A 26,945-nucleotide genomic window follows, 5' to 3' on the forward strand; every position below is an offset into this window, starting at 1 on the left:
ACCACTCCCAATGTTCTCCCTGCTGTGTCCTGCCTTGGCGGATCTCGTATCTGGCCCCTTCCCAGAAAGGCTCATTATGACTACTAAGCTGGCATTTGGAGGCTGTGGGATTCAAGTATGGAGCCAAACGCCTTCATTAGTCTTTGCGGCCACTAATAAGCCTGGCATACGACACCTCCCTCACCCCTCTGTGGCAGGGGAGCAGTGATTCAAATGTCAACAGCCAAGAGTTTATAGATCAACAATCTGCACCATCATTGGGAAAATACAAGGGCGCGGACTGAGGTTGGGGCAGGCACGGCATCTCTTTGACGTTGCTGTTCCTTACTATCTTTAGAAGTCTCAAGAGTCTTGATATTTGTTTGCTTCATGTTGACTTTAATATGTTATTTAAAAAAAAAAGGTGCACTCAATGCCCTGTTCTACCAATTCTTTCATTAATCTTATTACAGGTCTGGTTGGAACTGCTGAAGCCCATTACAAAGCAGGTAAAAAGTAAGTATGGAAAATCACTTAAGGAATAGAATTCCTAGTTATAACTTGAAAATATTTCAACAATACTGCACTATTCCACACCTTAATATAAGCCGAGAAAAGGGCTTTGATGTGTTATTTTAATCCTTCCTCATCCAGTAAATTTACCAATTTTGAAAAATCATTTTAACTTTGCCTGAGATGAAGAAAATCAGGCTGCTGGGTTTCTGAGTAAATTTAGAGAACTCTGTGGATTGGCCCTAGGAATAATCCATCTCTGACTCTAGCCCTGTAAATCTTTGAGCATTCTTGATGTCGATCAGCCATGCCATTCATGGTGTTCCAGAAGGTGTTTCAGTTTCATCCTGTCACAGACATTGTCCGTTCATTTCAGTTCACATTTGAGTGCCTACTATGTATGAAATAATCCCCCTACCCCATATGTTACAATCTAGTGTGGTGGTTCTCCAATTTCAGCGTGTATTAGGGTCACTGTGAGGTGGGGCAGGCAGGGTCTTGTTAAAATGTAGACTCCTGGGCCTCACCCCCACGTTGGTGGCCAGGAATCTGCATTTTTAACAACCTCCATAGGTGTTTCTTCTTGCAGGTTGATTTCAGTCCACACTTTGAGGAAAGCTGTCTTCGTGCATCTTCCCCCGCCTGCTCTCTGCATGTTGATGCTTCCCACTGTATGATGTGGGTCTTCCCAGGTGGTGCTAGTAGTAAAGAACACACCTGCCAATGCAGGGGATGTAAGACACGTGGGTTCGATCCCTGAGTCAGGAAGACCCCCTGGAGAAGGGAGTGGCAACCCACTCCATTATTTTTGCTTTGAGAATTCCACGAAGAGAGGAGCATGGTGGGCTATATAGTCCATGGGGTCGCAAAGAATCAGACATGACTGAAGTGACTTAGCGCTCACTATATGATGATAATCTGTCACATGATTCCAACAGCTTCCCAGCTGACCCCCCCACCTCACCCCCACAATCCATCTTGTGCACTACCCCCAAAGGAACTATTGCAAATAGAAACCTTACCACATCACTCTCCTGCTTAAAATGTTTCCACGACTCCCTGTGGCCCTTAGAATAAAGTCCAAACCCTTTTGCATGACCCACAAAGCACTGAATTCTGACTGGGTTTTTAGCCTTTACCTCTGCCTCTGACCACTTCGTACTCCTATCTCTCCTGACTCTAACAAAACTAGCCTCAGATGTAGGCTTCTCGGATAAAATAGAAGATGCCCAGCTAAATTAGAATTTCAGATCAATGAAGACTAATTTTCTTAGTGTAAGTATGTCCCATGCAACCATTTTTTTCTGAAATTCAAATTTAACTGAGAATCCTGGTTTTTTATCTGCTAAATCTGGTGGCCCTACTGAGGTGTCAGCTCCTCCAGGAAGCCTTCCTTGACTTCCTCCAAACTCTTTTCTCCCTCTTGGGCTTATAACACTTTGTGGTGCTGTATTTGTCAGTCTAGAAGTCTGCCTCTTCTACCAGCCTTTGAATGCTTAATTGTATTTTTATTTCTAGGACCTGCTAGTACAATGCTTAGCATACAACAGACACTCAACAAATATTTACTGAATGAATGGTGTTAGTGCTGCATGTGTACACTTGCTTTTGATGCAAAAAGTTTCTTATTTTCAAATGTACGTAGGAGTGAAGGCAAGTAGATACGTATTTTTAAAGTAATTAGTTTTGCAGTAGGTCCTTGTTGCTTATCTGTTTTACATATAGCAGTGTGTACATGTCAATCCCAATCTCCCAAGATGTTTTCTTAATGTAGATTTGATGACACACAGAGCTCTCAGTCCCCTACTACTAGTTCCCTTTACGAATCTTTGAGCCAGCTGAAATTCACCTGCCTCTATAGTAGGGCTCTTCTCTCAGCCAGGAATGCAGAATCCCAAATAGCAAGTGGTATATTTTTCTAAATGCAACACTTCTTAAGAGAGGACACAGTAGACCCCAAATGGGGCACATCTTTACAAAAAGAAACTCGGGGGGGGGGTGGGTAGGAAGAGGGTCACGAGGACTTTCCCGATTGCTGTCCACAGAGAGGCACAGTCCAGAATAGCAGCATCTCACAAATGTGAAAAATTGAAATTTCTATGAAAAGTCCATGGGAAGGAGTGATGAGGAGAGGAGGGGAGGGGAGAGGGGAGTGTGTGCGTGTGCGTGTGGGTGTGCATATGTGTGTGTGTTTCTGAAGACCTGTAACTGTTGAAATAAAACTTATGGAGATATTGTGTTTTAAGATCCTAAGGAAGTTGTTTTCAAATTTATGGTGAAATTTTTCCCAGTGGACCCTGGACATCTGCGAGAAGAGCTGACAAGGTATAGTACTTGTATGATGCATGATGTTATTTAATCATTATCCTTTTATCAGGGAACAGACTTCTAGCCTTCTTTGGAAGGCTTGGATCACAGTCTCTTTCTGGGAGATGGTGAGGAGTTGGTGAGCAGGAAGGCCTGGCTGGTCCCCAAAGTGCTAATCTTTCAAAGGATAGGGACTTGGGGGAGAAGGAGGGGTGGTGTTCTAAAAGCGGTAACCAGCCTGGGTGCCCACTTGAGGGATATGCCATTAACTGCTAAACAGTAAGAGTGTTTGCCTTCATTGCATCTGTGTTCCAATCAGAGGGCAGCTTGACAGCACAAGTGTGATGCCAGCCAAGTTCCCTGCATATTGAAAATGGTTGTGTGTGTGTGTGTGTGTGTGTGTGTGTGTATCCCATAGGTAGGAAGTGATAATGACTCATAAAACCTTTCTAAAGTAGAAAAGTAAAAAATAGAAAAATAAATTGTAATAAATTATTTATTTTGCACAATCATAAATGATTGACATTTAAGTACAATACTAATAATTGTGATTATTAATTTTATATAAGTAAAATATTTGTATGCTTATAAAAATTTAAAAGATATAAAGTAGGAAATGTTAAAGAATTTTTATATTTGTAAAAATGCCCTTTAAAATGACAATGTAAACCTACTTCTTCGAAAACACCTTGTCAACATAGAAAAAAAATGAAAGTGTCACTTGCTAGGTTGTGTCCAGCTTTTTGCAACCACATGGACTGTGGCCCTCCAGGCTCCTCTGTCCGTGGAATTCTCCAGGAAAAAATACTGGAATGGGTTGCCCTGTCCTTCTCCAAAGGACCTTCCTGACCCAGGGATCGAACCTGGGTCTCCTGCATTGCAGGCAGATTCTTTACCATCTGAGCCACCAGGGAAACACTCTCCTAAATCTTACTCTGCTTTCTAGACTTTAGACTCTAGACTTTTACACATAAAAGGGATATAAGGAAACAGGTCCTGGGAACTAGAGTGACTTGACCAAGGTCATGGGATGTTAGAGGATATTTCACCTGAAATATTCCCTAACATGATTCATGGCCAGTTTTTCTTTACAGTTTTTCTTGTAAGGGGCCTTCTTTTCTGAGAGGTCTTTGTAGAAGTCAGTCTTTTCACATAGCAGTTTCTCTCTCCAAATCCTCTCCAAATCTGTGAGTTTTAGGCCTCTTTGCCAGATAACTTGGTATCTCTATCAGTTTGCCTTTGCTTACTCATTTCAGTTGAGTCTCAAATTGTAACCAATTCTGATGGAGATAAACTTTTTCTCGGAAAGAAAAGAATGAGAGAATCAATGTGATGATAAATGATTCATCAGCTGTTCAGAGAAAGGATTTGGTATTTGCAGCAGGCAGCGGCCTCCTAAACAGCAAGGAATGTGTCAAATGAGAAGTTTACTTTCTTTCTTGTTAGGAGTAAAATGAAATTCACCTCCCCTTTAGCAATTGAGGCTGATTATTCTCATTTACATCTATATTTGAAAGCAGGCAATGGCAAAGTTTAGACTTCCTTTATTTTTTTCCCCATTGGTCCATTTGAGAATACTTAACTATAGTTGACTTTACAAGGAAGTGTCGTTTGAGGCCAATACCTGAGCTTCTCAGAGTGGCATTCAAATATAACTTTCTAATTAAATCATTTCTAATCCATTAGGGGAGCATCACTTTTCACTTTCATAATGAACCCTTTTGTAAAGTGAATAATCATCTACTAATTTGTCTGTTTTCTCCCAGTCTGTATTTTCATCTATCACCTGCAGTTAATTTTGATTCACCACATTGCCTTCAAGTCTTAACTGGTTTTAAAAAATCTAGATAGAACGTTATTTAGAAAATTATCAATTACATCTTATATAGGGAAATGCTTACAGTAGATACTCAATAAATGTTTTAATGTCTAAAATAAAATATCAGAAACAGTTTTGGACCAAGAAGGGACACAGTCAGCAGTAGAATCTTAATTATACACATCTTTTTGAAAGTTGATTGGCTTTGATAAGGGCTTAAAAGTATGGAACAAATGCTCTCTGTTCGGCAAAGCTCTGGATGCCAACATGCACTTTATGGGTCCCTGATTATCGGTGGGGGACTTCTCAGGTGGCACTAGTGGTAAAGAGTGCCAGTGCATGAGATGCAAGAGACACAGGTTCAATCCCCGGGTCAGGAAGATCCCCTGGAGGAGGGCATGGTAACCCACTCCAGTATTCTTGCCGGGAAATCCCATGGACAGAGGAGCCTGGTGGGCTACAGTCCACGGGGTCGCAAAGACTCAAACACAGCTGAAGGGACTTAGCACGAATGGTTACAGCTGGGGAAAAGGGCAGTCTGACTTCATTCCATTCGGGACACAGTAATTTCATATCTGTTCTGTGCAAAGCGCTGGGCTGGGCCCTGGTGATACAGAGATGGGGGTCCACGTGAAGGGGCAGAAGTATGTCCTCAAGTTCTTGATTTCTGAAACACTGTCTTGTGGGTAGAAGGCAGCCCAAACTGGATGGCAGACCTGAGATCTGGCCACAGTTTTACTCTGTCGGGGTGATAGGATTTTGCCAAGATCACCTAACCTCTGTCTTTCCATAATTGGAACATGGGGGGATGGTGCCAACTTTCTAAGTTGTTACCCTAGTGAGGACTTGAGAGCATTTCGTGAACAGAGCAGCCCTGGCCTCCTGCACAGGCTTATTCCTGCTGAATCTCCCTTTCTCTCTGGCGGGGTATGTGGCTTTGCTACGTGGCAGAAACCACCAGAGGATGGCTGGCCAACTCCCTTGAGTTGGCGGGAGGATTTGGCCAGGGTGATTCCTAACGGCTGTGGGGCCTGCCAGAGCGCTGGCTCAGCCGAGTCGTGGTCTAGCTGCTGGTTAGGGGCCGAAGCGAAGCCTATGCATTACTCACCACCCCCAACAGGCATCTCCCAGACTGGAGGCACCGTGTCTTTCTTGAAACATCTTGGGTCTGGGCGAAGGGAAATGCTTCTGTCTTGTTCCTGGTTTCTTTCTCAAGAGATTTCCCCCCACTTCTTTGCAGGTACCTTTTTACTCTTCAAATAAAGAAGGATTTGGCTCTGGGAAGACTGCCATGCAGTGACAATTGTACGGCGTTGATGGTATCCCACATCTTACAATGTAAGTAGCAGATGTCGGCTTTGGGGCCTAGCAGTTAGCTAGAGAACCGAGCAAAGGAGCTGAGCACCCTCAACGTCCCCACCATTGTGCTGGGACCTTTCTGTGGAGGAGAGAGAGCCGGGAGGAGATAGATGGAAATGACATGGTCTAGTGGAAAGGGGCTGGTCACTGGAATCATGGAGGTTTGGATGCAAATCCTATCTCTGCATTCGAACTGTTGTAGCCTGGGGTGAAGTGCCCTCGTCTGTCTCTGCCTGAGTTCCCTCGTCTTTAAAATAGTGACAAGAATGCCTTCTCACAGAGTGCTTATGTAGATTAAAAGTAAACGCCGATTTCGTTCTATCTGCGTTTAACCTTGCCCTCCCACCGCCCCCAGCGTGCTCACCAGGAGCGGGGCTGGACTAACCCAAGCATGGACTTTGCCAGGCAGCCCCTGCTCCTTCTGCTCGCCCCAGGAGCCGTTTGGGGTACGTGCTTTCTGCCACACATTGCCACGTTTAATGTGATTTCCGTGTTGCTCTTTATCATGATTCCAGAGAACAAAGCACAGACTCCAGCAGGTGGAGAGAGGCTAAAAGGGAAAAAGGCCCCAGGCGTCTATTAGAGTTCCCCAGATCCTAGCAGCCAAGCCGCCGGATGAGGCTGAGTAAGGAAGGCAGGGAAAAGGAGACCCAGGGAACAGTGGGGCCTTGCCTGGGAGGGGGTGAAGCTGGGCAGGTCAGCCTGCTCCTCATCCCCAAGGGCAGGGTTGAGGCAGCTGGAAATAATCACTATGATTGTTTTAATTTCATGTGTATAATCTATAATATTTGTTCAAAGGAGAATAGGCTGTTCTTTACTCTTCCTGCAGGATCATAACTTCATTGTTTTTGTTTCATTTTTTGACCTCTATCCATTGCCTCCCTGACAGTCCAGAAATGGTCGATTTCTGATTTCAGTGGGAACTCCAGGATGAAGGGCTTGGATAGAGACAGTATCTGAGTCATTGTTTACCAAGTGACTTGTAGCTGAGATGGAGTGACAGCCCAGGATCTCAGGAAGGCAGTGAGCAGTGAGAGCAATAGTTATCAGAGAAGGCATATGGAGAAGGTAGCTTTTGTGCTGCGCTTTAAAGGGATACATAGGAATTGGATATGTAATGATAAGCAGAGAAAAAAGCAAAAAAAAAAAAAAAAAAAAAAAAAAGGTGGAGGGTGATGGTACAAGAAGGAAGTGTATACAGAGGATACAGCTTAAGTACAGCTCGATCATAGAGTCTGTTTAGGGGAGGTGGCCAAAAACTAAGCATCATTTTGAAGGGCTTTGAATGCCAGGGACACTAACTACATGTCCAATATTGTGCTTGGGGTGGGGTCGGGAGATGGGGTATGGCAAATGGAGAAAACAGTATTGGAAGACTTATCCTTCTCTACTTTATCCGCCTGCTAAATCATCAGTCAGAGGATTGGGACTCCCCAGACAGCCTTTGATGGGGGAGCCCAATTTCATTCTTAATGGTTCAGCATTATGGATTTGAGCATTCCCTAGTGGCCATTTCAGGCATAGCACAGAACACTTCAGCTTTTCTAGAGGGTATTTTGTTTGCCAATAGAAGCTCTTTCCACAGAAAAAAGCTGAAGTTTCAAGGAGTCAGCTCTTCACAATCCATGCAGGTCAGATTATTTCACTGGATGCTAAGATGGTGTGCAGAACCCAACCAGGCTGCTGATTCATTTGCTCATTTATTTATTCACTTAATATTTATGTTCCAGGCATTCAAGGGCCTCCACATTCTGACCTTGTCATCTGCTTAAATCTCTCTTACACACCCCTCTGGCTCTAGCCAGACTTCCTCCCAAACACAGTTTGTACATTCCAAACAAGCCTTCCATTTATGAATACCCTTAGTAACTCTTCTTTGTCATTCATTCAGCAAAAATTTATTGAGTAGTACCACATGCCAGGTACTACTATAGGCACTGGGAACATAGCGGTGAAATAAACGACAAAAATCCTTGCTCTCATGTAGCTCACATTTTGGCAGTGGAAGACAATCAGACCAAAATAAGGAAATATATAATGTATTAATGTGTTTGTAGGTGATAAGTGCACCGGAGGCCATGAAGTATGGAAGGGAGAGAAGGAAATTCAGGGGGCAGGTACTGAATTTTTTAAAAAGGTGGTCAGGGTAGGCTTCACTGTGAAGGTAACAGCTGAACAAAGACTTGGAGGAAGTAAAAGACCAAGCCATGCAGAAATTGGGTGGAAGAGAGTTTCAGTCAGAGAACATCCAGTGCAAAGGACCTGAGATGGGAACATGCTGGGAATATACAAGAAATATTAAGTAGGCTTTATGGCTGGCCGGAACTGAGGAAAACAGGGAGACAGTAATCATGGAGAGTCTTAAAAATGTATGAAAATCGACTTCCCTGGCAGTCCAGTGGCTAAGACACTGTGCTCCCAATGCAGGGGGCCCCGGTTCGATCCCTGGTTGGGAAACTAGATCCCACATGCTGCAACTAAAGATCCCGCATGCTGCAACTGAGACCCAGTGTAGGCAAATAAATATATAAAAATAAAATATTTTAAAAAGCATATTTGAGACATAGGATATTACTCTAAATGTGATGGGAAGCCATTATAGCATTTGAAGCAGAGGAGTGAAATGATCTGGATTAGGTTTTAACTACATCATGCTGGCTGCAGTGGTGAAAACAGAAACTTGTAGCAAGTCATAAATAAGCCATAGTGATCTAATGTAAAGTATAATGAATATAGACTGTAATATTGTATTATAATTATGTAATGTGATGAATATCGCTACAACAGCAATCATATTGCCACCTATAAGTGTATCAAAGTAACACAATGTTATAGTCAAATTTGTTCAATTGAAAAAAGAGAGGAAGTAGACCTTATGAGGGATGGTGAAAGTGAGGAGACCAGATAACAGGCGATGGCAGGAGAGAGACAGGGTGGTAGTTTGGACCAGCATGCTCACAGTGAAGGTGCTGATGCTCTGTGCTGCCTTCTATCATTAATGATATCTACCTATTTGTACATCATAGGTCTCTTCCTAGATTGTCAAGAGAAAAAAAAGCATGGTCTTATATGTTCCTATGTTTTCCTTAGAGTCAGCATAGGGCTTGGGCTTAATATACAGAAAGATTGGTGTGTGATGTGTGTATGTGTCTAATTTATTTTTTTTAAAACAGCTCAATTGTGGTATAATTTGCATACTATAAAATTCACTCATTTTTAAGCCTGTGACTCAATGGTATTTTGTAAATTTACAGAGTTGTGCAACCTTTACCACAACCCAGTTTTCAAACATTTCCATCGTGCCAAAAGAGATCTCTCATGACCATTTGCCCATGCTCAGCCCAGCAACCACTAATTTATTTTCTGTTTCTGTGGATTTGCCTTTTCTGGACATTTCATGGAATCCCAATGACAAAATATGTGGTCTTTGGCATTGGGCTTTTCTTACCAAGCATAATGTTATTGAAATTCATGCATGTTCTAACATGAATCACAGCAGTCTGTTCCTTTCTACTGCTGAGTAGTATTCCATTTTATGAGTGTACCACATTTTGTTTATTTACCCGATCAGGGATGTCTGGACTGTTTCCAGTTTAGCTATTATGAATAATATTATGAATATTCATGTGCAAGTCTGTGTGTGGACATGTGTGTTCGTTTCTCTTGGGCAGATTCCTAAGCATGTAATCGTCTCGTCTTAAGGTAAATTTAGGGCTTCCCAGGTGGCGCTGCTGCTGCTGCTTCTGCTGCTGCTAAGTCGCTTCAGTCGTGTCTGACTCTGCGCAACCCCATAGACGGCAGCCCACCAGGCTCCCCCGTCCCTGGGATTCTCCAGGCAAGAACACTGGAGTGGGTTGCCATTTCCTTCTCCAATGCATGAAAGTGAAAAGTGAAAGTGATGTCGCTCAGTCGTGTCCAACTCTTTGCAATCCCATGGACTGCAGCCTACCAGGCTCCTCCGTCCATGGGATTTTCCAGGCAAGAGTACTGGAGTGGGGTGCCACTGCCTTCTCCGCCAGGTGGCGCTAGTGGTAAAGAATCCACCTGCCAATGCAGGAGACAAAAGAGACGTGGGTTTGATCCCTGGATAGGGAATCTCCTCCGGAGGAAGGCATGGCAACCCACTCCAGTACTTTTGCCTGAGAATCCCATGCATGGTCAGAGGAGCCTGGTGCGCTATAGTCCCTGGAGTCGCAAAGAGGCAGACCTGACTTAGGATCTGAGCATGCGTGCACAATGACTGTGACTATTGAGTGCCTTCTCATCTGTTTTGTTAACCATGCCTATGTTTTCTTTGGTAAAATACCTATTCAAATCTTTTGCCAATTTTAAAATATGTTGTCTTATTGGACTTTAAGAGATTTTTATATATTCTTATAAAAATTCTTTATGAGCTATGTAATTTGTGAAATTTTCTTCCAATCTGTGACTTGACTCTTCATTTTCTTTGTGTATGCGTGTGTGCGTTCTCTCTCTCTCTTTTTTAAAATAATGATTGTGTTTTTATTTCTCTTACAATTTAAAAAATGTGAACATTTTGTGATTCAGTCAAAGCCTTTACTTCCAGGTGACTTCTTCACTGGATTTCAATGTCTTTTTATATAACAGACTCCTGTTCTGGAAGGCAGGTTAGCTTTTCATCATTATTTTTGTCTAGATAACATCCAAAGGCAAATTCCATAGGGACAAGTATATGTACCCAGTGGTCGTGCACAACCTGAAGTAAATTCATTATCAGTGTTGCAGCCTTGGAGCCAACAAAAACCCCATGACCAAGGGCAGCAGAGAGCCCAGCCACTGGCGCCAGCTTGTTCTCTTTTTTTAAATTGAAGTAGAGTTGATTTATAATGCTGTGTTACTTTCAGGTGCATAGCAAAGTGATTCAGATATACATTGTTGTTGTTGAGTTGCTAAGTCGTATCCAACTCTTTGCGACCCCATGGACTGCAGCATGCCAGGCCTCCCTGTCCCTTACTATCTCCTAGAGTTTGCCCAAATTCATGTCCATTGAGTTGGTGATGCCATCCAACCATCTCATCCTCTGTTGGCTTCTCCTTTTGCCTTCAACCTTTCCCAGCATCAGGGTCTTTTCCAATGAGTCAGCTGTTCACATATATACATGTATATGTACTATATACATATATACACATATAGAGATACACTCATATATATACTTTTTCAGATTCTTTTCTGTTACTACAAGATATTGAATATAGTTCCCTGTGCTATAAGTAGCTCCTTGTTGTTTATCTATTTTATATATATATATAAAACAGGTATAATATATATATATAAAACAGATATATACTACCATTTATATATAAATATAAATCTATATATATATATAAATATAATCTCATACTTCCAAGCTATCCTTCCCTCCTCCCAACTCCTAATTTCTTTAATTCTGTCTTTTGGAGTGTGAGAGTTTTTAATTTTGATGGGCTTTCACTTTCTTAAGATGTTTTAGGCCATCATGTTTTTTGGTGTTTTGTCTAAGAACTTTTTGCCTAACCTAAAATCAAAAGAACTTTTCTCTCAGTTTTCTTCTAGAACTGTTTTAGGGTTTATCCCTTGGGTTTAGGCCTATGATCCATTTTGAATTTTTTTGTATGTTTGCATGGCATATGATTGTGAGGTAGGAATTCAATTTCATTTTTTTCTTATTCTTTTTTTTGCGTGAGGATGTCCATTTCTCCCATTTGTTGAAAACACAATTATTTCCCCATTGAATTGTCTTGTCATCTTTGTCAAAAAACCAACTGACCATAAATGTAAGGGCTTATGTCTAGACTGTCAACTATATTCCATTGACATATGTGTGCTTATGCCATTACCACACTGTATCATTTACTGTAGCTTTGTATTCAGCTTTGAAATAAAGAAGTATATATTCTCCAGCTTTGTTCTTTTTCCAAATTGTTTCGGTTGTTTTGCATCCTGTGCATTTCCATGTTAATTTTAAGATCACTTGTCAGTTTCTACCCCCAAATTTGGTGGGACTTACACTGAATTTATAGATCAGTTTTGACAGAATTACCATCTGATAAATATTGAGTCTTCTAATCCCTGAATCTGAAATGTTTCTCCATTTATATAGACCTTTGAAAAATTCCAGCAATATTTTGTAATTTTCAGCCCACAAGTTTTACACATCTTTTGTTAAATTTATTGGTCCTTTCTTCTTTATGTGCTATTGTAAATGGAATTATTTTTCTAGTTTTCTTTCTTCATTGTGCTTTGCCAGAACATGCAAATCCAAAAACTTTGTATATTGAGCTTCTATCTTGCTACCTTGCTGAACTCATCTATTACTTCTAGTAGCTTTTTGTAGATACCTTAGGATTTTTTACACATAGGACCGTGTTGATTACAAGGAAAGACAGTTTTGTCTCTTCTTTTTCAGTGAAAATTCTTTATATTCTTCCTGTCTGATTGCACTGACTAGAATCATTGGTAGAATGTTGGACAGAAGTGGCAAGAGCAGATATTTTTGTCTTTTTCCTGGTTTTAGGGGGAAGCACTCAGTCTCTCACCATTTAGTATTAGCTGTAGGCTTTCCATAAATAACTTTGTCAGGTTGAAGATGTTTTGTTCAGTTTTCTGTTTGTTGAACGTTTTTATCATGAATTGATGTTGGATTTTGCCCAGTGCTTTTGCTGTATCTATTGAGATGATAATGAGTTTTTTGGTCCTTTATTCTGTTAACATAGCATATTACATTAATTAACCTTCACACGTTGAACTAACCTCTCACTCCTAGAATAAATCCCACTTACTCATGATGTATAATTCTTTTTATATGTTGCTGGATTCAGTTGACTAGTATCTTGTTGAGGATTTTTTCCCTCTGAATTCATGAGAGATAGTAATCTGCAGTTTTCTTGTGATGTCTGTGTCTGGTGTTGGTATCAGAGTAATACTGGCCCATGAATGAGTTGGTAAGTGTTCCTCACTCTATTTTCTGGAAGAATCTGTGAAAAATTGGTATTTGTATCTTATTTGAATATGTGATAGAATTAAGTAGTGAAACCATATGGGTGGGCCTGATTAAATTTGAACGAGATTCGTACATTTTTCAATGTGGGCAAAACAGAAATAGGTAAAAGAGCCATTGATTTGGTATTTTTAAAAAAGCTTGTTATATAGAGATTTTCATTCTAATGTGGTTTTTTAAATATACAAGCGTGCCCCATCTGTCTAAAAATGAGCATGCCATCTGTCTAAAACACAATAGAAAACCAAGACAAAAGAAAAATAACTCTCTAGTATTCAAAATTGATGCCCCATGTCCATGAATTTTACTCAATAGGAGAGCACCACTTTATTCCATGGAGACTCTATTTACTCTTATAGTTCATAAAATCCTAATAGGTTTGTATATCTGGATTAGCTTTTTTCTTTTTCATTTAAAATGTGAATTTTAATTACAAAAACTGTTTTGGGTTCCCATTTTATGGTAGATTAGAAGTAATTATTTGGAACCAAGTAGAGACTTCTTCAGGGTCAATGACAAGAAAGTGATTCTTATGACTCTGACACAGAGTGAAAAGGCCTAAAAGTTATAAAGAACATGTAAGAATTCAAAAACCAAAACAGGAGACTTCTCTGGAGGTCCTGTGGTTAAGACTCGGGGCTTCCAATGCAGGGGGCATGGGTTCAATCCCTGATCAGGGAACTAAGATCCCACATGCTGCATGGTGCGGCCAATAAATAAATAAATAACAACGTCAAGCCATTTACTGTAGGGGCAGTAAATATCTACCTCAATTGCATTTGTAGGCGCAGTGTTATAATAGACGTTTATAACAATGAATTGGATACATTTAGAATAGAATGTTATGAGCAGGAATAAACTTCCAGTGATTTGGAAAAACAAGAATGATTTCCAGAATGATTCGCCTACTGGGGATTCCATATGGCGGAGTTTTACTAGATTCCCAATGTACAGAGTGATGAATGGCTGTGACTGGCTTACATTGTAGTTGGCATTTATAGTCTCCTTAATAATGTCGGATCAATGCAGAGTGAGGTTGGGGGCTGTCTTAGTTTGTCAGGGTTACCATAACAAACAATAACAGACTAGGCGACTTAAATGACAAAAATTTATTTTCTCACAGTTCTGGAGGCTAGACATCAAAGATTGAAGAGTCAGCAGTTTTAGTTCCTTCGGAGGCCTCCCACCTTGGCTTGCAGATGGCTGCCTTCCTGACGCATCCTTACAGTCTTTCCTCTTGTACCTGCATTCTTGGTGTCTGTCTGTGTGTCCAAATTTCCTCTTCTTAGAAGGACACCAGTCAAATTGGATTAGGGCCCACTCTACTGTCCCATTTTGACATAATAATTCCTTTATATGCCCTGTCTTTCAACACAGTCATATTCTGAGGTAATGGGAGTTTAGGAATTCAACATTCGAATTTGAGAGGGAGGACACAATTCAACTCACAACAGGGACTGATCAGGAATAGAAGAGATCATAAGCAGAATGTGGGAGAACAAATAACATTCATCTATGATCCTGGAGCCTCTAAGACCTACACCGTGTCTGTGACTTCCTATGTTGAGACTTCATGAAAGTCCACTGCTTCTGATTTGAAGAAGAACCAGTTAGTTCTTCCCCCACTACTCACATCCTAAAACAAAACAAACATACATCAAGTGTGTGGTGGGAGGTCTAGGGGCTGCACTGGCCGCCAAGAAAGGGCTGTTTGGGGGAGGTCAGAGGGTCTGTTGGGTGCTCCATTGCTTAACTCATCAATGGTAATGTGAAAAATGTCACTTTTCTGTCATGCAGCAGAACTGGGAGACTTTCATGAAGAAACAGATAGGAAACATTTGGCACAAACCCGGTACTTACCAAACCAAGATGATTTAGAGAGCAAGATCGTGCACTTCCATCAGAAGCACACGTAAGTTCTTTCACTGGCACCTGTTTCCACCTGTTCCCCTGGCAGGAAAGACTGAAGCCGGGGACAGACTCTTAAAAGCAAGCTTTTAAGTCAGGGAAGCTCGGTTTAGTTCAGTTCAGCTGCTCAGTCGTGCCCAATTCTGCCACCCCAAGGACTGCAGCATGCGAGGCTTCCCTGCCCATCACCAACTTCCAGAGCTTGCTCAAACTCATGTCCATTGAGTCAGTGATGCCATCCAACTGCCTCCTCCTCTGTCATCCCCTTTTCCTCCTGCCTTCAATTTTTCCCAGAATCGGGGTCTTTTCCAATGAGTCAGTTCTTTGCATCAGATGGCCAGAGTATTGGAGCTTCAGCTTCAGCATCAGTCCTTCCAGTGAATATTGAGGACTGATCTCCTTTAGGATGGACTGGTTGGATCTCCTTGCAGTCCAAGGGATTCTCAAGAGTCTTCTCTAACACCACAGGCTCAAGAAAACATTGAGTTCCTTTTGGAACTCTTGGGGTGGAGGTGTCATTCTTGCTGCATTTATTAGGCTCATAAATTCTTTCCCCTTGCAGTGGCAGGAGCCCAGCTGAATCTGACATTCTGCTACTGGACATAGCGAGGAAGCTGGACATGTATGGCATCAGGCCACACCCCGCCAGCGATGGTGAAGGGATGCAGATCCAGCTGGCTGTTGCTCACATGGGTGTACTGGTGTTACGGGTAACAGCTCCTTTCCTTTCAAGTCCTCAGCTTTTGGGGTTATCTTGGCTCAAACTTGAGTGTCCATTCTCAAGGTGACCCCTCCCCTGAATTTTCCCACCAGCCAGAAAGGGAGGCAGTGCTTGGAAGAGTTTGAGGTAAGCTCCCTCCCCTTGATGCACTCTGTTTTCCTTTTGCAACCTAGACCTGACTGTTTTCTCAGAAGCTCACATGTTAGATCAAGCTAGCATGGTGGAGAGATGAAGTCAAGAGGCTCTTCAAAACTTTTAGACCCTAAAGAAGAATACAGATTTTGGCATCCTAAAAGCCCAGCTTGTGACATAAAGTGCATTCAGCCTGTCCAAATCCGCCAGAAACAGCCCAAAGAGTTTCCCACTCAGTTACTAGTTAAGTTGGAGCTGCCCGATGCTAACAAGTAGGGCATTGGCACCCAACCCTGCAAGAAATCTTTACTGTTAACAGACTCATCCTTTCCCCAGGATTCTGTTTGCCAGGTTAGAAACCAACTCAGAGCTCTCTGGTCCTCCATCATCATTAATCCTCACGTCTAGGAATGGGGCCAGAGGCTATTTTCAATAGTTTTTCATTCTGTTTAGACTTCTATATCTGTGAATATTCAGTGAATTCAGATCCAAGTTAAAGTTTAAGAACCTTCAGAATGACAGGCACATGCCTGGACAGGTTTGGGAGTAAACCCCTTTTGAGAAAGCAAGGGATGGCTTCAGACCCACTGTCCTCCAGGACCGAATTATAGCACTGAAATAAGTCACAAAGCAGGTCAGGTACAGGCTTGGCTATGAAAATCTTCACTTTTTAATTTATTTGCTTGTAAACTTTACAGCATGACACTCACATTGATGGCCAGAAGACCCAATGGATCACAGGCATACCTGTTCACCCAGGAGGGAAGTTTTACCCAGTCCACTCTAACTCTGATTCATTTTTTTAAAAGATAAGCAACAAGGATATATTATACAGCTCAGGGAAATATAACCACTATCCTGTAATAACTATTTCAGCTTTTTATTTAATATTGAAGTGTAGTTGATCAACGGTGTTGTGTTAGTTTTAGGTATACAGCAAAGGGATTCAGTTTTACATATACATGGATCATTCTTGTTGATTCTGATTCTTGCTATTTCCTGTTGCATGAGAGAAGTGGGTGAGGGGAGGGGAGCAAGGTCATCATGTTGGTTGTGATCTCTTTCAGTGTGACTACTTCTGTGGACAGTTGGGAACAACACAGATGGTCTATTTTGTCCTACATGAAATCTAGTCAAAGAATAGTCATGTATTGAGTGCCTTCTATATGTATTATTGTATTATTTTTTTAAAAACAGTTTCATTGAGCTATAATTTGCATACCATGAAATTCATCTGTTTTAATGGTACAATTCAATGAGTTTGAGTATATTTATAGTTGGGAAGCAATCCATTCATCTATCACTATATTTATTATACATTCACTCTGTGCCAGGCACTAGAGCTACAGAGGTAAATAGGAATGATCTTTACTTCATGGAACTTAAATTCTAGTAGGAGGAAGACAGTTAAGCAAGTAATTATAAAAAATGTGATATGCTTTGTGCTAGAAGAAACACTGGATGATATGGTAACACATGTGAAAGGGACTTAACATTTAAGCAAGACCAAAGAGATAAGGTTGGCAGATGAAGGAGGGTGTTCCAGGGAAAGGGCACATGGGCAAAGGCCCTGAAAAGAATAAAGCAAAGTAGTTCAGTCATGTCCGACTCTTTGTGACCCCGTGGACTGTAGCCCACCAGGCTCCTCAATCCACGGAATTTTCCAGGCAAGAATATTGGAGTGGGTTGCCGTTTCCTTCTCCAGGGGATCTTTCCAACCCAGGGATCGAACCCGGGTCTCCTGCACTGCAGGCAGACGCTTTACCATCTGAGCCACCTGAACTGTGGTGAAAAGGATAAAGGATGACATAATTAAGAAACTAACATTAAGCATGACACATGGCTCCTGTCATTAAGATAGTCACAATTTATTTTGAAAGACCAGAGAAATAATGGTCAATATCAGACAATAAATAATCAAAAGCTAATCTATCATATTTACTTTAGTTGCACAAGTAATATACACAACAGAATAATGTGGTTACCTGTAGAGAATGATTAGATGGGGACAGAGATAGGAGTGACACTGGCAGGAGTGAGACTTCTCAATGTATTTATTGTTGTACCTCCTTTGATTTTGGACCATGTGAATAAAAACCACAAGAGTTAATCTGTTCGGGTAGTCCAGGAGAGCTAAAGGAATTCAGAGGAGTTGGAAGTGTGTGTGGGTTGTGACAGTGATATAGAATATCCTAGACGAGGTGCTACCAGAGCTGGCAAGAAGGCTTGCATGGGGAATGAGGAGACCTATGGGGGCAGTGGGAAAGGTACAGAGTTGGATGGAAAGGTGCTTTCTGGGAGTAATGGGATCAAAGTTATAGTCAATATAAGGGCAAGAAAATCCAGCCAAAAGAGTTTCAAGTTGATGCAGGCCGTGAGTGAGGAGCTATTGAAGGTCTTAGAGTAAATGAGGTGGCAGGATAAATGGGATTTTTTAAAGCAGTTCAATCTGGAAATACAGGAAGGAGTGAGATTAGAGAAGCTATTCAGTTCAGTTCAGTCCACTCAGTTGTGTCCGACTCTGTGTGACCACATGGACTGTAGCACGCCAGGCTTTCCTGTCCATCACCAACTCCTGGACCTTGCTCAAACTCATGTCCATCGAGTCGGTGATGCCATCCAGCTATTTCATCCTCTGTTGTCCCCTTCTCCTCCTGCCTTCAATCTTTCCCAGCATCAGGGTCTTTTCCAATGAGAAGCTATTGAAATGCAGGTTTCCCCTGCTTCGAAAATAGAGCATTCCTATGAAACCTTTCCTAACTGACATGGTGTAAAGTGAAGAAGCATTAACCTGAGGACACACCTTCCTAATGGATGCAGAAGATAAATCGAGATAAAGTACTGACTGGATGCTAAGCTGCTGAGTGGAGTGTAGTTCCTGGGGAAGGAGCATAGAGATTCCACTCTTACTTCTTGGAATGTGCACTACTTTATAACACCTTGATGCAAAACAAATGCTGATTTTTATTTTTGCCTTTTTTTTTTTTTTTTTTTTTTGTAAGAGCAAAATTCCTCTTTGGATTTCTTTCAGTCAGTGAAAACAGGTAATAATGTGGGTTTTTCGTGTAATAAAAGCAAACTTTTTAAAAGCAGGGAACCCCTCAATTCAGTTCAGTCCCTCCATCGTGTCTGATTCTTTGTGACCTCATGGACTGCAGCACACCAGGCTTCCCTGTCCATCACCAACTCCCGGAGTTTACTCAAACTCATGTCCATCAAGTCGGTGATGCCATCCAACCATCTCATCCTCTGTCATCCCCTTCTCCTCCTGCCTTCAATTTTTCACAGCATCGGGGTCTTTTCCAATGAGTTAGCTCTTCACATCAGGTGGCCGAAGTATTGGAGCTTCAGCTTCAGCATCAGTCCTTCCAATGAACACCCAGTACTGATCTCCTTTAGGATGGACTGGTTGGATCTCCTTGCAGTCCAAGGGACTCTCAAGAGACTTCTCCAACACCACAGTTCAAAAGCATCGCTTCTTCAGCGCTCAGTTTCTTTATAGTCCAACTCTTACATCCATACATGACCACTGGAAAAACCATAGCTTTGACCAGACAGACCTTAGTTGCCAAAGTAGTTTTTTCTGTGACCTCCCTATTCTGGTTAGAAACCTTTCCCTTTTTACTTGCATTTCAGAGCAGGTTTGTGTCCCACCTAGAATGCCTTCTCTGGCCATAGCTTCTACCTAATACAACTGGATCAGTCTATACAAGAGATAGATCAAGGATAGCCCTGTTCATGTGATATATTTTCCAACAGGTTCACACTGTCTTACAAACCAGCCTGTGCTGATATTCATCCTGAAATCTGCCATGTGTTTTGTTATAGGGAAATACAAAGATCAATACTTTCAACTGGGCTAAAATCCGAAAATTGAGTTTTAAGAGAAAGCATTTTCTCATCAAACTTCATGCCAACATCTTGGTAAGTAGCTTTTGAATAAATTCTTTTACTTTCTACTCACTTGAGATTTCTTGGTTGTTTCTGCAAATGGTTGGATTGTGAGTGGTGAAAGCTGGCTGGCCCCAACCGGTGATGTGCTTCCTCTTTTGCCTCTATATAAATAAACCAGAGCTTTGGTCAGATTTTCACTAAAGGCAGAACACTAAGAAATCCTATTGGCAGTTCAGAATGAGTAAAGCGATAGGAAAATGGGGTGGCTGGGATGAAAGACAAGTCTCCTTGACATCATTTTTCAGGGATTTGATAAGTCAAATGAGGGTGCCCAGATCTAAGACTGTGCCCATATTCATTCAAAGTTATTTGCTTGATTTTATAAAGTATTTTCATCTTTCCTAAAGCAAAAAAAAAACAAAAACAAAAACAAAACCTACTATGTGCCAAATAACTGAACACCTACTCTTTCCCAAAGCAGGATGTGGGGATTGGGTATATATTAAGCCAAAGAAGCAATTATTGGGCAAGGCTGCATTGTACAGGGTGAGACAAAGGGGCTAGAAAGAATTTTTTTGACTATAAAGGAAATGGAAGATACGTATCAGCTACTTTTTTGACCTAAAGATAAGTCATGCTCCGGATCTTAGCCTTGGATAAAAATATTCATGTGAGCAGTTCAGAAGACTGAATCTAGTGTGAAGCTTGTGGAGAATCCCAGGGCTGTATCCAGAGACCTGGAGAGGAATGGGAGAAGGGGAGGAGCAAAGTGTATTGGGGATATATAGTAAGTCAGGGGATGTGGCAAACTTGTATTTTAGGTCTATAAGACCAAGCTCCTCTGCAGCAGATAAGGAGATGCTAAATGAGCATCACAAGAGCATCAAAGAACAAGGCAGCATAAAGAGGGAGAAATGTTTCTAGCTGGTATGTTACAAAGACTCGTGTATATGCAGTCATCCTATAAAGCCTACCATTTGTAAGAAAAATCTCCGCCCACCCCCTTTCCTGTTGGTCATTTATAACTTCTTGTCACCTTGAAAGGGTGCCCTTTGATGTTCATTTTAACCTAATTTACAACTTCATAAAATGTTCCTGGCAGAGAAGAGGGGGTAAAAGGGGGTGTGAGGTGAGGAGGGTGTGCAGAGTAAGGCTTGCTTCATAGAGAAGGCTCTGTTTTTGAGCAGTGGCCCTGTCTGTTCCTCGGAAGGTTGCCAATCATTTGATTTCAGTATGTGTGAAGCCTAAAGGGAGCCAAGTGGAAAATCAGAAGCTGGATGTGGACCCTGGACCAATAGTTTGGCAGGCGTTGGGATTTGAAGGTCTTTGATATTCTTGAAGGATGTTTTGCTTGATGGAAATTGGTTTATACAGGTGTTGTGCAAAGATACTTTGGAGTTCACCATGGCCAGCCGAGATGCCTGCAAGGCTTTCTGGAAAACCTGTGTGGAGTACCACGCTTTCTTCAGACTTTCTGAAGAGCCCAAATCAAAGCCCAAAACCCTGCTCTGCAGCAAGGGTTCCAGTTTCCGCTACAGGTAATTAAATATTGCACATAAGCAAACTAAACACACAACTTCTTTTCAATAACAGGGAAGGCAGTAGGAACAGCTTGAATTCTAGAAGCAATAAAGAATCCATTTCAATCACATAAAGGATGATATCCTTAACTGATCATTCTCTGGGTAACTCATTAAGTCAATATTTTCATACAGAGAGGTAGGGGGAGGAGTGCACCCCACTTATGGGGTTAGATTAGAATTTCTGCAAGGATAGAGGGGCATATACTGTGGAGAAAATGTAGTCAATGAACCGACTGTTTTCCTTATGTGCAACTTACATGCTAGCCATGGGAGGGCTAGTTCAACAACATCCTTTTGGTTATGGTTAGGCAAAAGCTAGGGTGAGAAAGCCCTGTAGGGCCTAAGGGATTAGAGAGGTTGAACAACATAGTAGTAGAGGCTCCATACTACACGTTAACACCTTGGAGAAAAGGAAGCGAGATCGAAATAAGAACTTGTTTTTACTTGAACCCACCAGCCTAGGAATTCTTTGAAAGACACTTTCAAACTCTTAGCTAAGATAAGAATTCTAATTCAATGCTTCCCGTAAAGGATTTTTCAAGTAGTAGAAGCCTGCCTCAGTAAAAAGTGGGATTTTTACAATGTATATATTTTTATGGAATCGTTCCAAAATGTATTCTACAAATCGCTGTCTTCTTAAACAGATGATACGAAGCATGTTTCGCCCTTTTCTTAATGACCTGAGTTATTATCAACAGTGCTTATTATCCTCTGCCAGCAGCTGCGGTACAGCGGCGACCTCAGGGCCGGGGTAGCATGTCAGAGCCTGCACCAGAGTGATAAATGGCCCTGACTTTCGGGGTTTTATTATGCTCATGATTTCTTTTTTGGTTCTTGTGTTTCTCCCAGCAGTCAGCTGGTTTTCTTTGCTAGTGTATGTCTGACTGGAGCAACTTGCTTCTACTGTTTAGTTAGGTGTTTTTCTCCTGTCATGGGTAGGGAAACCAGCATAGCCTCAATAGAAACTACGTGTAAATTTGGAGGAAGGGGAAAGGCCTTTAAAGGAAAGTATATTCGTTTTCAAGGCCAGAGTTTGTACCTATTAAATAGGCCTGTTCAGACGCTTTTAAAAATTTTCTGGCTTCTGAGTAGTTGAGGTTGCTCTGCCCGATTCTTGGATAAATGAGTATTAATAGCATACTGGTCTGGCGCGCTACAGTCCATGGGGTCGCAAAGAGTCATACATGACTGGACTGCTAGGCACAGCACAGCAACGTGGTCAGAGATTCATGACATATGTCACTCATCCAGACTCTTTTGGTTTCAACAATAAATGATGCTTTTGAGTTTTCGTAGCCTACTGGCTTATGAAGAGCATCCATAAACTAGTTTATCTCATTTTTCTCACAGTGGAAGAACCCAAAGGCAACTTTTGGAATATGGAAAAAAAGGGAGGTTGAAGAGCTTGCCATTTGAAAGGTAACCTGGTTTTGTTTCTCTCTGTGATGGTAATTTTTTAAGTTGAATTTAGAGTGTTAGAGGGGTCCTGTATTCATGTGAAGACTATTTCAGTTCCTTCTCTGTTTGGGGATTTCAGGAAACATTACCCATCCCAGTACCATGAACGACAGTGCAGGTCCTCCCCAGACCTCCTCTCTGATGTGTCAAAACAAGTAAGGTTTTTGAAAATTTCTTCTTCTTTACGTAAGTGTAATGCATCCACATTTCAAATGCTTCCAAGAATTGACTGTGCCAGAATCTCCCAGTATGTAAAAAGGTTACTGTGATCAAATAGGCTAACTTCCTGGAGTCTGTGAGCTAAATATCTCCAGCCAATAGAAGACTGTTGCGTACACTGCTGTGTGTACTGTATGGACTGACAAGATCTGGTACAACTTCATATTGCAACCTGTATTGCTAACATCTTGCAAAATGCAGATCCAAATGAATTTCTATGGCTTTGTATTTTTGAAAATAAAAGCTTTGCCTTTTTACCTATGAAAATCTTAAGGCTTAGAGAAGGCTATGAGATCTTGGGTTAAGATTTTAAAGTACTTTTGCTATGTAATTTTGTTAATTTAAGAACAAAGTGCTATTCTCTTGGAACTGTGAGATGATGGCTTCATCTGAGTTTTATAGTATGAACTATGTTCATTTTTCTTTTGCTCTCCCTAAAAAAAATCTAATTAGAGGTCTCATAAACTCTGTCTTCATTCAAGTCAGAGGCAGTTTTTATCTGAAAGGCATCACAGAGTTATAATGCTGGAAGTTACCATCAAATGTTTAACCATCTCCTGCCATTCACAGCCCTCCTCCCCACTGTTTTACAGAAGGGAGGGAGGAGGCTGGAACAGGGAGGTTAGGAGACTTACTTGAGGTCACACAGCAAGTAAAGACAGAGCCAAGCCAAGACCAAAGGGCAGAACTCCTGGCTCGAGAATATAGCTACTCAGCCATACTGCTTGAAGTACAATGCTGGGGCTCAAGTAGATAGAGAATGTGGAGGCTGGGAGTGTGATGGTGTTGAGAAAGAGTAATGTTGCATCTATTTTTCAGCACATATATTGGGATGCGGTCCAAATTAGAAGCTTTTATGTATGTATTTATCAACCCTGGCAGAGAACATGGGTTGAAATGACTTTGTGAAAAACTACCTTTGCGAAGTCAAAGGCTGATTTAGACCCCTGTCCCCACCCCAACCAAATGGCTCTTTCCTTCTTTCACCTGCCTGTCCTTTCTCTCAAGGTGGAAGATCTGAGACTAGGCTACGGCAGTGGGTACTGCAGAGCTGTGAATGGAGTGCACGCCTCTGAGCCTGTGCTGGATAGCAGGAGGAGAAACTCCGCAGTGGAGGTGACGTTTGCAGCTGAGCTGGAGCATCCCAAACCAGAGGCAGATCCCATATCATTACATCAGTCCCAAAGCAGTTCCTCGTTCCCTTTTATTTATACAGACCCAGTCTTTACCACTGATCGTGATCCTGACACTGATCCCAGAGACTACTTTGAGGAAAGGAGTCCTCTAAGCTCCTTCCAAACAAGCTCTAAGTTTGCTGACAATCCCATGAGCACATCTTCTGGTCTTACAAGCAAAGTGAGTCCAGCAAGGCAGCTTACTTACACAGATGTGCCCTATATTCCTTGTACTGGTCAGCAGGTTGATATTATGCCTCCCCAAGTCTTCTTTTATGTGGACAGACCACCCCAGGTGCCCAGGCGGTCTCCAATCATGGCAGAGGAAAGGGAAGGACCAGACAGCTGTCTACAGTCTACTGCAGTGAAGTCAGCCAAAAGAAGCCCAAGGAACATCAGAATGAAGAGCTTTCAGCAAGACTTTCAAGAACTCCAAGAAGCTATGGCCAGGACTACTGGTAGGAGCAATGTGAATGTAGATGTAGAAGAGCAAGATCCAACTATAGGAGATGCATTTGCATATAACATTCAAGAGCCAACCCCTAAACGTTCCCAGAGCCAATCAGACATGAAAACGATCCGATTTCCTTTTGGGTCAGAATTTAGACCCTTAGGGCCTTGTCCTGCTCTCAGTCGTAAAGCTGACCTGTTTACATATATGTTTGCAGAGCAGGAGTTTCCAACAGTTTTAATGGATCAGAGAGCTACAGAAAGGTATGTGCCTAGTGAATCCAGTGATTCTGAGTCAGAGATTCTTAAACCAGACTACTACTCTTTATATGACAAAGGAATAAGGTCACCCATGGCCAGAATCCGCTTGTCTTCTGGTAGTCTACAGCTAGATGAAGAAGATGAAGATGTTTCTTTTGATACATCAACTACTGAAGATAGGACTTTGCAAAAACCATGTAATTACTTTTTAGCCTAAAATGTGAACCCTATGAACATGTCCAGACCAGTTCCATGTTACTCACTTAGGTGAAACATAAGGCACTTTCTGCAAAAACCATTTTCTTTGTTACTATTCACTAGTATTAAGGGAATCTTCTAAGCTTGGGCACCTAGCTTATGAAAGATCCAGCTACTGCCTCATTCCTCAAGCCTCTCTTCTATTCCCTCTGAATCATTCTGGAACATGCCCTTTTCTCACCAGCCCTGAGGCAGAGTGAGGTGGGTATTTGTCATCTCTATTATACATTTCCCCATAGAGACATTATAAATGAAGGTCAGGCTCCTCAACACCGAAGAACAATAAGAACAGTAACAGTATGGACTGACATACAAAATTGGCTTCTGATATCATTTAGTGATAACAGACTGACTGTGTTGATCATTCTGTTCTTAAACAACACTGCAACTAAAGGTTTCAGTCCTCATTATTTGTGTGGGGCCCAGTAAAAATGGTTCTGTTTTATGTTAAAAGATGTCAATTTTTATAACATATATTAGGGGGAGCATGGCTCTCTTGTACTTCAGGAACAGAAGGAACATAGATCCTTTCAACAGAATACAAGTTTATAGTTAATCTAGGACATGGCAGAATTCTAAACCTTGGAATTCATGAACTGATCAGTTTCTAAAACCAGACATCTGCTGATGAGGACAATATGATGTTTGACTTATTCTCTATTCTTAACTAGCTATAATATGTAGTGAAAGATAAAAGTTAACATGTTGGTCTGTTAATCTAATTTCTTCTGCAAGAACTTATTTTTTTTCCCATATCTTGTTGCATGCATGTAGGCAAGGAAATGAGATGAATAGCATTTTAATAAAGAGTGATGGAAACCCATTTACTTAAAAAACAAGTTGTAAGTATGAACTTCCTTTTGTTTTAATCAATTTCAGAAGTGATTGGCTCTAGCCTATAATTAAGGGAAGGCACAGTTAGAGAACAAGGAAAAGGAGGGAAGCAGGTGAAAATGTATAGTCAGGGATGGAGAAGTGGCAGAAATGGGGTTTAAAAGAAAAAGGATAATACTCCACATGAGTTAATGAATCAAAATTCTATTCCTGACCCATTTGGGATTTCTCTATTATTCCCCCTTGGAAGGTATAGCATTCTATTTGAGAACTTTATCTTCTTTTTTGTGTTTTAATGGTCAGTACACCATATTTACAAGATAATGTTAGGTAATGACATCAAAGAAATGATGCAATTATATAAGCAAGTTATTTTTATACATGACTGAATGGATAAAAGGTAGATGGAATAGTTTTCTTACTCTCCTAGTCCTTACACCAGAAAATCCCTTTTAATAAACCTCACTTTTCTGCTTTTCAACATTCCAGCACTTTCCTTCCTGCTCCTGGAACCAAATCCAATAACTCACAATTCTACAATAGCTATTTCATAATAAGAATATATGAAGCCCAATCACTTATGTATTAATCATATACATACTCAAAACTACATTAAGTTTATCTCTGACCTTTTCTATAGGAAAAACCCAAACTCCTTTACAATTATATGCTGTTTCTCATCTCAATTTCCAGAAATCTTTGCACAATTTGTTTCCCCCAGAGAAATACAGGGTTCAAATCTGTATAAGATTTCCTAATAAAACTATATTAGGGTGACCATATAATTTACTGTCTAACCTAATAAGGACATTTTTGAGTAAAAGAGGACTCATCAAAATTAATAATTTTGTCAAGACAGGAGGCAGAAATCATGTCAGATATTCAAGCAGGACGGAAATCAGATATTCAGATTATAGTCCATTGGAGCTATAATCAATGCATAATAAAATTGTGAAGAATATCTTCTAGTTTCCAATGGAAACTCTGATGTTAAAGTTCCAACAATAAATGAAAAGAGAAAGAAGAAATAATTTGAAACAATTAAAATACCATACCCCTCAAAAAAACAAACATTAAG

The 26,945-nt window shown here is 41.2% G+C and overlaps 1 protein-coding gene and 1 pseudogene across 1 annotated transcript; one reads left to right on the forward strand and one right to left on the reverse strand.

Annotated features, from left to right (window-relative positions):
* Positions 1 to 1,104: 1,104 nt before the first annotated feature.
* On the forward strand, positions 1,105 to 25,847 carry FRMD7 (FERM domain containing 7). Its single transcript, XM_065916386.1, has 10 exons — positions 1,105 to 1,163; positions 2,739 to 2,817; positions 5,859 to 5,956; positions 14,772 to 14,886; positions 15,445 to 15,592; positions 19,564 to 19,659; positions 21,004 to 21,167; positions 22,563 to 22,631; positions 22,750 to 22,825; positions 23,898 to 25,847. Exons 2-10 carry the CDS (start codon positions 2,765 to 2,767, stop codon positions 24,990 to 24,992), a joined length of 1,914 nt encoding a protein of 637 aa, XP_065772458.1. The 5' UTR covers positions 1,105 to 1,163; positions 2,739 to 2,764; the 3' UTR covers positions 24,993 to 25,847.
* Positions 10,535 to 10,709, reverse strand: LOC136153438 (NADH dehydrogenase [ubiquinone] 1 beta subcomplex subunit 1 pseudogene; annotated as a pseudogene).
* Positions 25,848 to 26,945: the final 1,098 nt, after the last annotated feature.

Source organism: Muntiacus reevesi, chromosome X, assembly GCF_963930625.1.
Source record: "Muntiacus reevesi chromosome X, mMunRee1.1, whole genome shotgun sequence".
Classification (NCBI taxonomy): domain Eukaryota; kingdom Metazoa; phylum Chordata; class Mammalia; order Artiodactyla; family Cervidae; genus Muntiacus; species Muntiacus reevesi.